Raw genomic sequence first — 17,771 nt, forward strand, 5'->3', positions numbered from 1 at the left:
AGAGAGAGGGTACACCCCACGAGCTGAGCTGTGGTTTTTCCTGTGTGAGCATGGGGAAGACATGCGAACGTGGGATGGGAAACCCACTTCTGCCCTGGCAGCGCGGGTGCGTGAACTCAAGGAGGGAGGCGCTAACCGAGGGGGTTCCGCTAAGGTGAAAGTAGCCTCAGCCTCCCGTGACAGAGCTGCCAGGTATTACATTGCTAAACTTCTGACAAGAAACTTGTTGGAAGCCAGACCAGACCCACTCTTTCTTCCTTTATCTCCAAACTAATGTGAGCTTAGATCATCGGATCCTGCGGTGTATCCTCTGCAAAGGAGCCAGCGAGCTCGCCCAGCCAACGCCTTTCCTGATGCCAAGGTCACTTCTGTGACGCAGAGAAGTAACGCAGCTGGACACCCTCTGATCAAGGGCATGCCAGAGCTCATGCAGCGAGCCCAGAACTGCGTTACTAAATAAGCAGTATATCTGTTTTGCTATAGCATATGCACACGTGCACGCACACAGACATAAAGAGTTAGTGTGAGCAAGTTACCTGTGAAAAATTCCCCACAGAGGTCAGTGAAATGCTCACTTTGGATGGCTTTGCATCTCCCGACGGGTGAAGGGTCAGGCCTCAAGGAGTGAGGGTGTCAGCCCAGGACTCGTCGTTGTTCGGCAATCCTCCAAGTACTGCAAACCTGAGAGTTTGCTGGCTCTGAGAGGCATCTCACTCAGAGGGAGATTGCTGGTCGCAGCCTGCTGCGCTCCAGGAGAACTCAAATGGTCTCATTTTGGACCGCTGTTTATAGGGTCGCAAGAGAGTGGGCTTTAGCCATAACAATGTTCCATCCTAGCCACAGTTTGTGTTGCCACTTTCTTTGAAACTGTGAGAACAGGAATGCTATGGCGTTCAGGCAACAAAAGTATTTTCCAAGACCAGTCATAAGGAAAACAGGAGCTCGTTAGACAGCAGTTCTTGGGAAGAGACGGTGTTTCTGAGAAGCTCAGGAAGAGCTGAGAACAGGCTGTTTTCAAGGCCGAGGCCTAATGAGCGTTTCTCAGATCTCAGTGTGGCCTGAAAAAGGAGGGGGGAGGAATGCACCCCCACAGCTCCACTCCACCTTTGTAGTTGGGACCCTCAGAGTACAAGAAGGGCCCCTGAGGCCCCGTTCCAGAGGCCCGAGAGACACAAGCCCAGGGTCTCTGGCTGCAGCTCCTTGAGCCTTGGCCTCAGCCAGGCACCTGGGAGACCCTGCCCTGTGGCTGTGGTCATTCATCCTCTCCTGTGCTCCTCCCCCTGACAAGCCTTGACTGAACCAGCTGCAAGAGGAAGCATCCCCTTCACCAAACCAGCTGGGCAGTGAAAGGTCCCTCACCACACCAGGTGCTGCTGCATGATACAGCTGGGAACAGCCGTGACCATAACAGCAGCATCAGCTTCCCATGAGCAGCATGAGCCACGGTGGGGAACAAAGGATCATCAGTCATCCCACGACAGCCTTGAAACGTTCTCTCGATGAATTGTAGCCCAAGTGGAAGACCCCCATTGTTGCTTCAGTTTTGGAAACAATTTCCAAATGTCTTGGGAGTTGTTTCCAGAACTTACCACCATGGATTATGTCCGAGATGGAACCTTACTGATGACTAAGGCAAATCATCTTGTGAGCCTGTAAACAGCTCTGTCCTGAGTGAGGCTCTTGGAGGCCTCCTGGACCACAGTGGGCTGTGCCAGCACCTCCCTCTGGGTGGAACGTCTCTCGCAGCTTGAGAACCATAAGGCTGGGGTACTCAAAAGACCACCACTGATGACGTGGCCTGGTTTGATCCACACACACATCCATGCACACTCCTCAAAGTCCAACCCACGCTTGGTTGAGAAATGCAAAGGGATTTGATGTGAACATTTCAATGAGCCCGAGGGGCATTTTCAATAGGTACATTTACACACCTGAATACAGATGTGCTCTTCTCTGTGCCTCTGTAGGTGTGGGTGTGTGTGAATTGATAATGGTATCAATGTTGTCACCGTGAATTTGTAATTAAGTCCTTGCTATGATTGTGGATTGAGCGCTGCTAAACCCTTTTGCACCCTTCTAATTTTGTATCCATATCCTTTGCATACCGTACACTTCTAAATGCACAGTGTCCCTATAAAACATTAAACATTGATTACAATTCAATATTCTATTTATGCTTCATCCATTTAGGAAGTAACAGAGTGAACTTTGCCATCAAACTCTGTTGAAGCCACACTGTCTACGTCCAGCCATGAAAAGAAGTGGTTTTCTCCTTCCCAGCCCACAATCATGTACTCATCCCATTGAGAAAATTCCAACATCACCAACAGAAGAGATAAGATTGATTTTCCTATGCTTTGGTGAAGAAGCTCTGACAGGACTGAAAAGTTGCTCAAAATATCTTTATTAACTCTCACAAAGAACAAATTGGCACCGGGCCCTGCAAGACCATGATCTCCAGGTGACAGACCCAAGCTCAGTGACTGAGGCTTTGGTGCTCTGGTGTAATTTCTGGGAGTACTTTGTGCAGCTGCAGGTAACCTCAGGACAGAAGCCAGTACTCACCCTGGCAGTGCAGGTGGTAGCTGAGGGAAGAGGAGAACAAACGACCACAACTCTCTAGCAATGCTGCACAAAGGCTTTAATGAGAAGGAGCAAAAGCAGCGGCGCAGAACACAGACCAAGGGACACGCGTGCAGGGAACAGGCAGGGAAAGAGATCGGCCCATTTGCCAAGGACAGAGGGCATGAGCCGCTGGCTTCAGCAGATCTGACCGCAGCGGGGGGAAGGCAGACACAGGCCTGACCCCCCCAGCCCAAGGGAGCCCCCAGAAGAGATGGGAACCCCCGCACTGCTGAGGGAGCTGCCCACAGCAGCTGACAGAGAGGATCCCACGGCTGTGCTCTGAGGGAAAGAGGTGAGGATGGGGCCCGGCATGGTCACCACCACCGGCGAAGGCTCGATGTACACCGTGGAGTCAGCGCAGCGGGCGACACAGGGCTCACTGCAGCTGCTTGCAAGGGGGGTTGGGCCACAGGGGCCGCAGGGCCGTGGGGGACAGGGTCTGCAGCAAGACATCTCTCGGCGCAGGAGGCAAAGCTGCAACACAGAGCAGGGAGCGCCAACCAGCCTCAGGATCAGTCTGTCTGTCCCTCAGCTCTCTCCAGGGACACATGCGGTCTTCAAAACACGCTCTGTGCCCACAGCTCCCACATCCCTCCTCGTGCCCTGTGAGTGGAACGGCACAGGAAGGCCGCCCCACTTCAGGAATAGGACCCAGCACAGTGGCTTTAAGGCCCCTGTGGAAAGACGGGTCACAGCCCATGTCCAGAACAGACATGGCTGTGTTAGAGATGTCCGGAGACATTTTGCTACACCACTGCAGGTGCAAATTCTGCTGGGCACATCCCCCTGCGGCTGAGCCCCATTGATCCCCTTCTGCTGGAACAAAGCCCCCTCTTCCCAGCTGTCCCCAGCCACCACCATGGAAAGGCTGACGGCCCTTCAACAGTTCTGTGTCAGGGCCAAGCTGAGGCAGCCCAAGGATCAGCCTGGACAGCCTCCATGACAGCAGTTCAGCCCACAGGGAGAGATGGAGTGGACTCAGGCTTACCTCGTTCCTCGAGGAAAGGCACACCAGAGAGGAGGAGGATGCAGAGCCTGGAGCAGCGCAGCCTTTTATGCCGTGTCCCAGAGCCCTGTGGGGCCACAAACATTCCTTGTTCGTGAAACATCCAAACTCCTGGGAGTGGCTACTTGCGAGGCCTTGCTGCTGATGAAGTCCCTTCGTCTTTCATCTTAAATGTTGTGCTCCCACTTCATACAACCTGGAATCTTGCAATGATTCTTAGAATCACCTGGGGATGGAATGGATCTTAAATCATCTAGCTTGAGCACCCTGAAATGGCTTCTACAACTTCTCTGGAGAACCTGTTCTAGTGTCTCACTCCTCTCAGAGGAAAGGATTCCTTCCCAATATCTAATCTAAATATACCTGCTTTTAGTTTAAAACCAGTAGCCCTTGTCCCATCCCTACACACCCCAACCAAGTGTCCCTCCCTTTCTAAACTGAATGTCTCCTGGGAGCCCTCTCTTCTCTTTGCTGCACAACCCCAACCCTCTCAGCCTGTCCTCACAGAGCAACGGCTCCAGTTGCCCGATGGTCTTTGTGGCTCCTCTTGACCCACTGCAGCAGGTCGGTGTGTTTCTTAGGCTGTGGGTCCTAGAGCTGGACGCAGTACCCCAGCTATGGTGTCATGAGAGCCAAGTACAGCAGGACAATCCCCTCCCTCAACCTGCTGGCCTCATGGCTCTGGATGCAGCCCAGGATACGACTGGCTTTCTGCTGGCGCGTGGTGCAGGCTCATGTTCAGTATTTCAACCATCAGAACCTGCAAGCCCTTCTGTGCAGGACCACTCTCGATCTACTCATGGCCTAGCCTGTGTCCATGTTTGGGATTGCCCTGACCTTGGCACTTGACCTTGTTGAACTTCATGAGATTTTCACAGACCCACCTGTCCAGCCTGTCCATGTCCCTCTGGATGGCATCCCTTTCTCTAGAGTACCAACCACTATCGCTTTCCAGGCGCTGCGGCTTTTCTGTGTCATAGCGCGAGGTGCTGCGATCTTCCAAAAGCGTCTCCTTAGCGAAGCCGCTCGGCAGGATCAGCACACACTCACACATGTGTGCATGCACAAACGCACTGATAGCTCCAGTAATATCGGTCGATGGCAAAGAGGCAGGGAGAGTCTCTGTGTAGAGTTCCATGGACGAAGGTTTATTGCAGCCGCACCATGAAGGGGTGAAGGGACGAAGACAAAAGACAATGGAGAGTCCAGGTTTAAGCACGGGAGCGTGGCGAGCATCAGAGACCAATGATCTGAGGGCATGGCGGGTGGTACAAAGGCGGGACTGGGGAATGGGAGCCAATAGGAAAGCTCTAGGGGAGTGGCGATAGGCAAGGGCCAATGGGGGAACCTGGAGTGGAGAACTTTCTAGGGCATGGGACATATAAGGTAGCAAGGGGGCAGAGAGGCCAACGGCCAACCAGGAACGCAGAACTGGAGTACATTAGCATAGCAACGCAAAGCATTCTGGGAGACACTTCTTTTCTCACCCTAACCTGGAAGAATTCTCTGGTACTAGGGACTGTCTTACCAGAGGACTCTCTTTGTCTCTTGTACCACAGGCTAACCGGCCCCACAAACCACATCACTTTGCTCAGTGTCACCCACAAACCTGCTGAGGATGCCCTCAATCCCCCCCTAACACCCCTTCCACCCCCCATGTCTCCCAGCAAGCTGTTAAATATTCCTGGTCCCATCACCAAACCCTGAGAACCCACACTCATCACTGGTTGGACACTGCTCAAGTGTGACATCGAGCTCTCCACCACAAGTCCTGGAGTGCTGCCATCCATCCAATTCCATGTGCACTGACTGGCCACCCCTCATAAAATCCACGTCACTCCTATTTAGAGAGAAGGATGCAAAGAGCAGGTCCAGCAGTGCCTGTCCTCTGGTCAGGCTCTCCATCCCCTGTGCTAGGATGTTGTCCTCAACACACTCTAGTAGTTCCCAGGACTGCTGGCAGTTCCCTGTGCCGCTTTGCCAGCAGATGACTGAGTGGTTTAAGTTCCTCTCAGGACCAGGGCCAAGTGAGTGGGCTGTGTCCCAACATCAAAACAATTCGTCTGTGTCCCAGAAGCATAAGGCCAATTGGCTCAGAGGTCTGAGGCTGGAGTGGAGGAAGATTGGAGGTGGCTTTGTGTCACACGGATTGCCTTTGTCACATTGCCCTCTTCATGGGGACAGTGCCCGCCTGTCAACAGTAGAATTTAGCTATGAGAGACACCTCAAGTGAGCCCTCAAGTGCTTTTGGTGCAGATGCACAAGCCAGCCCTGAGAGGCATTTCTCCCCGGGGGTCACTTTGGCAAGGAGGAGACGGTGGGTAAGTTGAGGCGGAAGGTCAAGGCTGCACAGTCCCGTAGAGAAGAAGAGACGCACCTCTCCAGGGCTGTGGCAAAACTCAGTGGCAAAGTAGGATCACTGTGGGCCGGAGAGAAAGCTCCTCACTGAGAGGAGTGAGGACCACGAGGGCCTTGCTTTCTGTTATCAGTCTCTGCCACAGCCTGCTTTTTTCTGCCCATGAGCCTGGGGAAGAGAGGCAGATTCACAACCAAGACAAGAAAACCAAGGACTCAATAAACTGTCTCTCAAGGGACTTGTCTAAGGGAATCTCCACAGCTGTGTGTCCCTCGAAAACTAAGCAGGGCCCTCATGCATTTTACAAGCAGAGCTCTGGCCTCAGCTTGGGAAGCTGAGATCCTCTAGAGAACAAGGAAATCAACACGTAGGAAGGTGATCAAAGGCACGTGCCTACGTCTCTCCCAGAAAGACAAATGGACCCATTCTCTCACACACTAATTTTGCTCAGCGTGTCCACCCCGGAGGCCAGGATCTGCATGGTGGCCTTGGGGAAGAAGCTGAGGGCAGGGAACCCACAGCTCATGGCTCTTTTTCCTGGGGCAGGCATCCCTTTGCCCATTCAATGCATTTTGCAGTTCAAAGGGATAATGGATCAGTCTCCCAGAGCATGTGGGAATCATTGTGATGTGGAAGAGTTGGGAAAATCCATGAGCTTCAGGCAAACCTGAATCATCCTGATGTGGAAATGAGTGCACACGGTGCCCTGGACTCAGGCATTCCAGGGATACCAGAGCACATAGCCTCTTCCCTCCAAAATTTCTGCCTTTGTCGGGGGCGTTTCCAGACCTTTTAGGACCAGTCCCAAACCACCTCGTACGTCTGTGTAATCCTGTGCTGCTGCTGCTGCTGCAGCTTTCCAAAAGGCATTGCCTTTCGGTGGCTGTAGGTTCTCTGGTGGGTCGGGAGATCTCTATAAGCAGATCTTGGGACATGCGGTTTATTGCAAAGGGCGTGGGTATAGGGGCACTGCTTAGAGCTGCAGCTGGCAGCTCTGAGCAGGCCCAAGAGAGCAAGAGAGTAAGCGAGTAAGTACGGAGAAAGAGAGAGAGAGAGAGTGTAAGAGTGTGCGAAGAGTAAGAGAGGAATGGAATGGAATGGTGAAGTCCTGGTTACAATACAATAAATCATCTTCTGTACTGAATATTCTAATTGTCACTAACCAATCTAATACAAGATACAAATCCTATAGCATTTACATACAGCCTATAAGAGTTCTTATATTATCATAGAGTGTTACATCTTAACTTCTAAAAACTACTCTTTGGACCCCTTCTGCTGAGCTAGTAGGGTCTGCTCTGACCCTTGGACCTGCCTACAAGCAGAGGGTATTGTTCAATCAAGAGGGGATTACCTTCAGTCGGCCATACCATTGTTTTCCAGTTGTTCAGTAAGTAAGACTTGGTATTTCAAAAGTGGCTTTCATTTCAATGTCGCCTGTAGTTTTCATATTCCCAAAATCTTTTGTCAGGCAATCATATTTATAAGGCTTTCCTGTTTCATCTTCCCCAACAGGTGGCTGCTCAAGGGCCCATGGGACGCAGGGCAACCCAGGATAATGGAGATTAGGAGAGACCACTGGAAGTCCTCTGATCCCGCTCTGAGAAGAACAAACTTCCCAGTTGCCTGCAGAAGCTGTGGGCCTTGTGCCATTGTCCTCTGAACACTGCCACTGTCAGACAGGTCCCCGTCTCTTTGGACAGCTCTTCCAGGGATGCCCTGCACCCCTGGGGAGCTAGCAGGAGATGGAAAGGGCTCCTACAGCTGATCTTCCCAGGTCCTCGAGGGGGACGACCACCAGGAGATGACATTGAGGCTGCCTGCACTGGTGAGCACATGCCACATGGCAGCCTGGAGAGAACAGGGCCGGGTATGTGCAGGGAATGCCACCTGCTCCGCATTGCACTCTCAGGCCAGTGACAAGGAACCCCCCTTTGGGGCAGAAGGGCTGGAAAGCAGAGAGAAAGTCTGTCCCAAGAGAGCTTTCACTCGAAGTCCTCTGGGGAGCTTTCACCCCTAATCCTGAGAGTTGCTTACTGTCCATCTCCAGATCCCACCCCACAAGCCTGGGATCTGATCACCCCGTGGATGGTGCCCTTTCCTTGGCACTGCAGAAGCCACATCTGGGTTGGTGTCCCCATTTGGTGTCCCCAGGGACAAGGGAGGTGGTGGTGATCTCTTATGGCAGAGGGCCAGGCAGAACATAAGGGCTGCAGCACCCGACGTATGGGGGGAGGCGGAGGGCACTGTGCTTGTGCAACCTGGTGGAGATGGGCAAGGTGTGGAGGGGGGCATGGAGCTGCTGTCTCCACCACCTCCTGGAGGTTCTGGAGAGAATGAAGCCAAACTCTCCTGAGAGGTGCACTGCCAAAGGGCAAGAGGCAGCAATTGCAAATTGCAAGAAAAGAAATCCCAGGGCTCCCTGGGGGAAGACAAGGGACAGGCCTGGGAGAGCTGCACAAGGGACAGTGACCTCTTTCTTGAGCTGTGTCCGTGCTTAGAAGTCAGCAGGACAAAGGCCCAGAGCCTGCTGGGGAACCGGGGCAGTTTGGTCTGCCCTGAGCAGTTGATAGGAGCACAATACCTCTAGAGCTCTATCCCGACCTGCTGGGGTGGATCTGGGGTACTCTGAGTCACTACGGCCCTTGAGCAGCCACCAAAAGGCACATCTCCACGCCTTGGGAGACAGCAAATGCAGGACATTGCAGAGAAGCACCAGGTGATCCAGGAATGGGGATAAGAGGTGGGGAAATGCCCTTCATGGCAGCAGAACATTGAGGATATGAGCTCTGTTAACCCTTGAACGCCTGAGTCTGCGGCACCCAGTCCACTGAATTCCACACTGGGTGACTCAGGTTTGCCTGGAGCTCAGGGATTTTCCCAACTCTTCCACATCACAATGACACCCACGGGCTCTGGGAGACTGATCCAGTGTCCCTTTGAAATGTAAAACGTATGGAATGAGAAACCCCACTCCTGACCCAGCAAAAAGAGCTGTGAGCTTTGGGCTCCCTGCCCTAAGCCTTTCCCCAAAGCCGCCATCCCGGCCTCTGGCCTCTGGGATGAACACGCTGAGCAAAACAGGTCAATGTGGCTGTGGGTCTCTTTCAGGGAAGGACACGGCATCTCTTTGATCACAAAACCAGGCCGTGGTACAGCCTGTGGACCGTAAGCAAATCCCTATGGCTGTCACTCAGGCCTGCAGGGGACATCCTTCCAGCTGAACATGGGCTTTGCTTGCCACTGAGCTTTGCCACCTCCCTGCAGAGCTGGGTCTCTTCCCCACTATGGGATTGTGCAGTGTTGACTTTCTGCCTCAACTGAGCCACAGTCTTCTGGACATCTGTGATGACCCGTGGAAGTAATGACTCTCAGGATTAGCCTGAGTGCCTGCACTGAAAGCTCCTGAGAGCTGACCTGGGGTGTCTCTCATGGCTGAATTTAACTGTAACTGGAGCCAAAGTAGCCATCAAGAAGAACAAGTGACAGAAGCAATAGACACTACGCAAATCCATTTAAACTCACCTTATGCACTGGCCCGGGAACTCCAAGTCAAGTGGCCTTAGGAAGCTGGGACACAGATGAATCATTTCCTTGTTGGCTGGTGTGAAACTGGAGAAAAATGCCTGAGATGAAAGAGGCATGGACTTCATCAGCAGCAAGGCCTCGCAAGTAGCCACTCCCAGGAGTTTGGATGTTTTGCGAACAAAGAATGTTTGTGGCCCCACAGGGCTCTGGGACACGGCATAAAAGGCTGCGCTGCTCCAGGCTCTGCATCCTCCTCCTCTCTGGTGTGCCTTTCCTCGAGGAACGAGGTAAGCCTGAGTCCACTCCATCTCTCCCTGTGGGCTGAACTGCTGTCACGGAGGCTGTCCAGGCTGATCCTTGGGCTGCCTCAGCTTGGCCCTGACACAGAACTGTTGAAGGGCCGTCAGCCTTTCCATGGGGGTGGCTGGGGACAGCTGGGAAGAGGGGGCTTTGTTCCAGCAGAAGGGGATCAATGGGGCTCAGCCGCAGGGGGATGTGCCCAGCAGAATTTGCACCTGCCGTGGTGTAGCAAAATGTCTCCGGACATCTCTAACACAGCCATGTCTGTTCTGGACATGGGCTGTGACCCATCTTTCCACAGGGGCCTTAAAGCCACTGTGCTGGGTCCTATTCCTGAAGTGGGGCGGCCTTCCTGTGCCGTTCCACTCACAGGGCACGAGGAGGGATGTGGGAGCTGAGGGCACAGAGCGTGTTTTGAAGACCGCATGTGTCCCTGGAGAGAGCTGAGGGACAGACAGACTGATCCTGAGGCTGGTTGGCGCTCCCTGCTCTGTGTTGCAGCTTTGCCTCCTGCGCCGAGAGATGTCTTGCTGCAGACCCTGTCCCCCACGGCCCTGCGGCCCCTGTGGCCCAACCCCCCTTGCAAGCAGCTGCAGTGAGCCCTGTGTCGCCCGCTGCGCTGACTCCACGGTGTACATCGAGCCTTCGCCGGTGGTGGTGACCATGCCGGGCCCCATCCTCACCTCTTTCCCTCAGAGCACAGCCGTGGGATCCTCTCTGTCAGCTGCTGTGGGCAGCTCCCTCAGCAGTGCGGGGGTTCCCATCTCTTCTGGGGGCTCCCTTGGGCTGGGGGGGTCAGGCCTGTGTCTGCCTTCCCCCCGCTGCGGTCAGATCTGCTGAAGCCGGCGGCTCATGCCCTCTGTCCTTGGCAAATGGGCCGACCTCTTTCCCTGCCTGTTCCCCGCACGCGTGTCCCTTGGTCTGTGTTCTGTGCCGCTGCTTTTGCTCCTTCTCATTAAAGCCTTTGTGCAGCATTGCTAGAGAGTTGTGGGCGTTTGTTCTCCTCCTCCCTCAGCTACCACCTGCTCTACCAGGGAAGATCCTTCCTTCTCCCATGGCAACAAATATAACCCAATGATGGGGCACTGCCCAGTGTTGGTAGAGCTCCTTGCACTGACTGCAGAGCAATAGAACGAAATTGGCAGGGAGGGAGGAAAAGCCGCAGAGGAAAGGAGCAAGAAAGGAGCAGGACAAAGGACAAAGGTGGGCATACAAGTAATGCCACACAGAGTAACCTGGTGTTACTGTGGGAATGGTCCAACGTGGAAACAGCTGCCCAAAGAGTGTAGCCCAGTCTCCTGTTATTGGATTTGTCCAACATACAAGCAGAGAGTCCCAGAGCTGCCTCCTGTGCCTGACCCACTTTGAGTGGGTGATCTCCACCTCAGCTGCTGTGTGATTCATCAGAGAGCATTCCACAAGTGAACCAGGAGCAGAGTAGAGCTGTGAGGGTGTCAGCATGCTGAGGGAAGAAAAAAGCCAAGGTCCCACTGAGATTTGAACTCAGATCACTGGATTCAGTGTCCAGAGTGCTCACCATTACACCATGGGACCTCGTGCATAGGTGACCTCTGGCTCCTGTGCCCAGCCTTGCTCAGCCTTATGCCCCTGGCTGAGGCTGGCTGTCTCTCCATCGCCTTGGACATCCATCACCAAGTGCAGCCTTCCTGCAGGGCCTCCAGGCACTCTCTAATCGCGCCACCCTTCAGGGCAGCAGCACAGCTTCTTCTGCTGGCCCGGCGTGGCCTCTCTTACAAGTGCCAGGCTCAAAACCTCACACAATCTTGTCTTTCCCAAATTGCAGCAAGCTCTTTCAGACTCAGGGCAGGCCTTGGCAAGTCACCTTCACCCAGCAGAAGCCCCCTTGCCTTCTCTTCTCCAGCCCAAACCAGCCCCGCTCCTTAAGGACTAATAAGAGGGAAACATTGCCCCGTCTCTACAAAAGGTAAAGAAAGACCCTCTGCGGAACCCAGGAAAGGGGCTGGAGAGGCAAGCAGAAAGGACAGGTGAGACACCAAGGGCTGAGCAACGACTGAGCTCCAGTTCCTGTGGGGTAGAGGTTCACTCACTGCCCATGGTGGAGAGCAACGAGGGCAGAGCCCTCTCTGGGAACTCTTCCTTCTCGGAAGGAACTTCACTGCAAGGCATCCCAGGAGGACACAAGTCCAAATGCCTGCTCAAAGCAGCGCTGGAGACAAAGCAAGGAACTAGGCAGCTCAGTGCCTGAGCCCCGTTGCAATCCCAGTGCATGGAGAACCACCAAGATCTCTGCACACCTGGCTGCAGCAGCTCATTTGCTCTCTGGGAGTCTCTGCAGGATCCAGAGCAGCTCCCGCAGTCTGCTTTTGCCAAGGACGACCTGGCTCAAAGCCAGTCTGTGCCTGCTGGGCTGGGAGGTGCCGGGAGTGCCGAGCAGGAGGCCCGGCTGAGGGGAGCAGGAGCAGGAGCTCAGCTGCTCTGTGTGAGCAGAACTTGCAGAGGAAAGAAACCATGCTGTTCGGGAGCAGGAGAGGCCGGGCAGTGTGGAGCCAGGCTGAAGAAAAGCTGGTCTGCCTTGGCCAGGAATGACCGAGCCCTGCTCACCTGCTTGGAGGGCAGCTCTGCCAAGCACTACCCCGCAAGGCTCCTGCAGCGCTGCTGCTTCCCGCTCCTGCCACCCGCAGCCTGCGCTGCCTCCTGCTCCTCCAGTGCCCACGGGCACTGCCTCCCACACTGCCACCTCACACCCTGGCCTGGCTCCAGCTCCTGCACCTCTCACACTGGCTGCCCCCTCCTTCCACACCTCCCTCCCCCTTCACACACCGCAGCTCCAGCTCCTGGCATGTGCCTGCACTCCTCTGGCTCTCACACATGGGCTCAGCACACTCACGCTTCTGGGTGCTCCTAATGGAGCCCCCCCAGTTGTAGAACACAAGTCCTGTTTCACTGGGGAATCCTCCGTGGTCCCCAGGCCTTTCAGGAAACCTCTTCAGCGCCATGGCTACTCTGTAGGATGGAGCGCCATCCGGAATATTCACGTGCTCCAGCAATGCTGTTGAGGGTGCCACGAGCTTCACAGATGTTTCAGAGTTGTGGTGGCAGCAGGAACCAGCTGTGTCCTGGGCAGGCCAACCGCTAAAGGTTTTCCAAGAGAGACGGTGCCCACAGCACCCTGTGTCTCCTCCACTCCCAACACCCAGCCACCTCTAGCCAATACAGTGTCCCTTGGGAATACCTGCTTGGCCCTGATCCTGGATCACCCTACAAATGGTCACGGCAGCAAACAGACGAGGACGGAGAAAGCTCCCAGGTCTTTGAGCTGAGCACATGTGGAGCAGTCTGAGCCTCCTCTGCCCCTAGAGGAGGTGCCCTCCTGTGCCTGGGAAGCTGGGGATTGAGCTGCCTGCAGGGAAGGGAGGAAGACCTGTGTGCCCATAATACGCAGGGCCTCATGGGGGGAGCTGTGCCTGCTGCTGCACAGCTGCCCATAGGCCATGCTGAGGGGCCCTTTGGGAGTGTTGGTGCCTGAGAAAGCCAAAGAGAAAGTGTCACCAAAGCCTAGGGAAAACCAGAAACTCTCAAACAACATCTTTTCAATGCTAGAGAATTAGGCATTACTTTACTCTGGCCAGGATGGAATTCTGGCCAAGATTTGCAATAGAAATTATTCCATCCACACGTGTCTGGTTTGTGCAGTGGAAATTTTTCCATCACACACGGTTCTTTACCAGATTTTTCACATATTTTTACGTGAAAACCCCAAAGAAATTCTTCTTCATTGGACCTAAATTACACAATCCTTAGTATGCAATCTCCTATGGGTTATCGATCCCTTTTCCCTTGATGCTAATTTGGTGCTCTTATCAATCTTTTCCCAGACCACGTGTCTCCAGCCACACCAGGCGGTAATGTTAATGTCCATTTATCTCCTCTGTATCTTCTGGCCACTCCCAACCTGTAGATGCATGTTAAACTCTCATAATCTGGGAATCTTCTTTTTGTTGACTGACACCGACCAGGCCCCAGCCTGCAAAACTCAAACCCTGGGTAAACAGAGTCTTTTGAAGAAAAGCTTCGATTCCCCTCCTCCTGGGCAGAGGTGAACAAACCCCTGACTAAAGTTAGTTAAAAAAATTATAAAAGTTGTAGCATTTCTAACAAAAGCAGGTAGTGGGGGCAGAGGGAAGAGGAGCGCTATGGCCAGGGTTGCTCAAAGAGCTAGAGCCAAGCAGGGTAAAAGCTGTTGGGTGGGGCAGCATCGGTGAAAAAGTACCCTAGCAGAGGATGGTTTCAATCCATCGACCTCTGGGTTATGGGCCCAGCACGCTCCCGCTGCGCCACTCTGCTCCCCCTGGGGCTCAGCTGCCACTGCCCCCAGCCGGGCCTGACCCTGCCTGGGCACTGCTGGCTCTCGCTCCCTCCCTTCCTCTCCGCTTGGCCTCCCCCGCCCCACAAAACAGACTCCCCCAAAAATTCATCTCCTTTGGGCACGCGCTCTACAGCTCCAGGGCCAGGCCTTGCCCTTCTCCCACGCCTCCCGCACACAGCCCTGCACGGCCACTTGCCCTTTGACCACCCAAGCTGGCGCTGCATGTGCTCAAGGCATCCCGGACGCAGGCTGCAGCCTTGGGCCTTGCTAGGGACGGGGGCACCTGAAATCCAGCGACATCCTGACGGCTGCAGCCCTGCCCAGAAATCCAGCTCTGCTCCCAGCATGCTGCGAGACTGCACCTGCCCGACAGTTTGGTTCTTTGCTGGCCAAGGAGGGACGCAGGCTCCCTTTGCTTAGAATTACCAACGGAAGAAATTCTCCTCTTTTAGCTGTGCAAATTCCGGTGCCTGAGCTCAACGCTGCTCACGGTTACCCTGAAGGAAAAGCTCTGAGTTCTAGGCACTTTGTGCTAAGCAGGCTGTCAAGCTGCAGGTCCTTGCCTTTCACGCTTGGTGCTAATGCGAGGTGACAAAATGGTCAGCTCCAGGTGCTGTCTGCATTTCCCCTTTCCTTCTTCATTGATGCTGACAACATCTCTGAGCTTCTTCTCCCTTGCAGGGCTTCCCCCACGCCAAGTGGCTTGGCTGCAGGACACAGACCTTGCAGCAGCAATGGGCTTTTGTCCCCCTGCCCTTACATGTGCACCTCAGGCTTTCCCCTTGCCCTGATGAAGGCCCTTCAGAAGCCATGAAAGGCATTGCCAGCAGCTCCTCCCTTGCAGCTGCTCTGCGGGAACAGCCAGGGCTGCAAGCGCAGGAGCCCTCCTCTGGGGCTGTGTCGCGGCTGCAGAGTGGTCAGCTGCCCGCAGCCCAAAAGGGGCACGCACCCCGTAGTTGGCAGGATTCGAACCTGCGCGGGGAAACCCCAATGGATTTCTAGTCCATCGCCTTCACCACTCGGCCACAACTACCTGCTCCAGCCCTCCCTGCCCTGCACATCACACGCCCTGTGCCATGACACCAATGCCCAGGCACTTTGGGCCAAGGCTCCTCTTACAAACGAGTGTTTCAGATTGCTTAAAAAATTGCTGGCAAGAGTATCAGCAAAAGCCAGATTTAAATATTAAATAAAAGCACAACAAAGTTCCTTGGCAACAGTCACTCTACTACTTACAGAACAGTTAAGGCACAACAAGGAAAAACAAGCAACAACAAAACCAAACAAAATCCAAGCAATCAAAACAGAAATAAACCAAGAACTACCTAGGGGAATGTTTGTGTTTGTGGGTGTGTCTCCCTGTGTGTCTCTGTGTCTGTGTGTGTGTGTGTGTGTGACAAAAGTCAGTGAGGGCAAGGATATAAAGAAACACAGCCTAAAAGCTTAACAGCACTCAAACTTAACAGTATTTTAACTTAACCTATACATTAAACCTAATTAATATCTTAACCTTAAAATTTAACAGAGGAATAACACTTGAATAGCATTTAACCTAACATAGAACTTCGAAGTTATACTTAGCAACTTAGCAGAAGAACAACACTTAGCAGCATTTAGGTAAGTTTATAACTGTAACTTAACTTTACTTACAGGCCTAACTTACTTAGATATCCAAGGTACTTAACCATCTAAGAAACCAGTATTTCTCCCAGATTTGCTATAGCATATGCACACGTGCACGCACACAGACATAAAGAGTTAGTGTGAGCAAGTTACCTGTGAAAAATTCCCCACAGAGGTCAGTGAAATGCTCACTTTGGATGGCTTTGCATCTCCCGACGGGTGAAGGGTCAGGCCTCAAGGAGTGAGGGTGTCAGCCCAGGACTCGTCGTTGTTCGGCAATCCTCCAAGTACTGCAAACCTGAGAGTTTGCTGGCTCTGAGAGGCATCTCACTCAGAGGGAGATTGCTGGTCGCAGCCTGCTGCGCTCCAGGAGAACTCAAATGGTCTCATTTTGGACCGCTGTTTATAGGGTCGCAAGAGAGTGGGCTTTAGCCATAACAATGTTCCATCCTAGCCACAGTTTGTGTTGCCACTTTCTTTGAAACTGTGAGAACAGGAATGCTATGGCGTTCAGGCAACAAAAGTATTTTCCAAGACCAGTCATAAGGAAAACAGGAGCTCGTTAGACAGCAGTTCTTGGGAAGAGACGGTGTTTCTGAGAAGCTCAGGAAGAGCTGAGAACAGGCTGTTTTCAAGGCCGAGGCCTAATGAGCGTTTCTCAGATCTCAGTGCGGCCTGAAAAAGGAGGGGGGAGGAATGCACCCCCACAGCTCCACTCCACCTTTGTAGTTGGGACCCTTGCAGAGCCAGACGGGCCCCTGAGGCCACATTCCAGAGGCCCAAGGGACATAAGCCCAGGGTCTCTGGCTGCAGCTCCCTGAGCCTTGGCCTCAGCCAGGCACCTGGGAGACCCTGCCCTGTGGCTGTGGTCATTCATCCTCTCCTGTGCTCCTCCCCCTGACAAGCCTTGACTGAACCAGCTGCAAGAGGAAGCATCCCCTTCACCAAACCAGCTGGGCAGTGAAAGGTCCCTCACCACACCAGGTGCTGCTGCATGATACAGCTGGGAACAGCCGTGACCATAACAGCAGCATCAGCTTCCCATGAGCAGCATGAGCCACGGTGGGGAACAAAGGATCATCAGTCATCCCACGACAGCCTTGAAACGTTCTCTCGATGAATTGTAGCCCAAGTGGAAGACCCCCATTGTTGCTTCAGTTTTGGAAACAATTTCCAAATGTCTTGGGAGTTGTTTCCAGAACTTACCACCATGGATTATGTCCGAGATGGAACCTTACTGATGACTAAGGCAAATCATCTTGTGAGCCTGTAAACAGCTCTGTCCTGAGTGAGGCTCTTGGAGGCCTCCTGGACCACAGTGGGCTGTGCCAGCACCTCCCTCTGGGTGGAACGTCTCTCGCAGCTTGAGAACCATAAAGCTGGGGTACTCAAAAGACCACCACTGATGACATGGCCTGGTTTGATCCACACACACATCCACGCACACTCCTCAAAGTCCAACCCACGCTTGGTTGAGAAATGCAAAGGGATTTGATGTGAACATTTCAATGAGCCCGAGGGGCATTTTCAATAGGTACATTTACACACCTGAATACAGATGTGCTCTTCTCTGTGCCTCTGTGGGTGTGGGTGTGTGTGAATTGATAATGGTATCAATGTTGTCACCGTGAATTTGTAATTAAGTCCTTGCTATGATTGTGGATTGAGCGCTGCTAAACCCTTTTGCACCCTTCTAATTTTGTACCCATATCCTTTGCATACCGTACACTTCTAAATGCACAGTGTCCCTATAAAACATTAAACATTGATTACAATTCAATATTCTATTTATGCTTCATCCATTTAGGAAGTAACAGAGTGAACTTTGCCATCAAACTCTGTTGAGCCACACTGCCTACGTCCAGCCATGAAAAGAAGTGGTTTTCTCCTTCCCAGCCCACAATCATGTACTCATCCCATTGAGAAAATTCCAACATCACCAACAGAAGAGATAAGATTGATTTTCCTATGCTTTGGTGAAGAAG

General features: G+C 53.2%; 1 protein-coding gene, 1 long non-coding RNA gene and 3 other non-coding genes across 5 annotated transcripts; 1 reads left to right on the plus strand and 4 right to left on the minus strand.

Moving 5' to 3' along the window:
- Nucleotides 1-2,623: 2,623 nt before the first annotated feature.
- Nucleotides 2,624-4,784, minus strand: LOC116449070. The gene is made up of 3 exons (XM_032120228.1): nt 4,516-4,784; nt 3,614-3,698; nt 2,624-3,099 (listed from the first exon to the last, which is right to left on the minus strand). Exons 1-3 carry the CDS (start codon nt 4,767-4,769, stop codon nt 2,761-2,763), a joined length of 678 nt encoding a protein of 225 aa, XP_031976119.1. The 5' UTR covers nt 4,770-4,784; the 3' UTR covers nt 2,624-2,760.
- A 4,965-nt stretch (nt 4,785-9,749) lies between these two features.
- On the plus strand, nt 9,750-10,791 carry LOC116449064. Its single transcript, XR_004242221.1, has 2 exons — nt 9,750-9,802; nt 10,317-10,791. It is a non-coding gene; the product is annotated as an uncharacterized LOC116449064 (long non-coding RNA).
- A 506-nt stretch (nt 10,792-11,297) lies between these two features.
- TRNAQ-CUG lies at nt 11,298-11,369 on the minus strand. The gene has a single exon. It is a non-coding gene; the product is annotated as a tRNA-Gln (tRNA).
- Nucleotides 11,370-14,069: 2,700 nt separating this feature from the next.
- TRNAM-CAU lies at nt 14,070-14,141 on the minus strand. The gene has a single exon. It is a non-coding gene; the product is annotated as a tRNA-Met (tRNA).
- Nucleotides 14,142-15,114: 973 nt separating this feature from the next.
- On the minus strand, nt 15,115-15,196 carry TRNAS-AGA. Its single transcript has one exon. It is a non-coding gene; the product is annotated as a tRNA-Ser (tRNA).
- Between the last annotated feature and the right edge of the window lie 2,575 nt (nt 15,197-17,771).

This window comes from Corvus moneduloides, chromosome 10 (assembly GCF_009650955.1).
Source record: "Corvus moneduloides isolate bCorMon1 chromosome 10, bCorMon1.pri, whole genome shotgun sequence".
NCBI lineage: Eukaryota > Metazoa > Chordata > Aves > Passeriformes > Corvidae > Corvus > Corvus moneduloides.

Coding starts and splice junctions, on each gene's coding strand:
- LOC116449070 (XM_032120228.1), bottom strand. CDS start 4,769: ATGGAACTCTACACAGAGACTCTCCCTGCCTCTTTGCCATCGACCGAT. Junction 3,699..4,515: donor GACATGGACAGGCTGGACAG/GTGGGTCTGTGA, acceptor GTGGCCCCACAG/GGCTCTGGGACACGGCATAA. Junction 3,100..3,613: donor GCCTTTCCTCGAGGAACGAG/GTAAGCCTGAGT, acceptor TCTGTGTTGCAG/CTTTGCCTCCTGCGCCGAGA.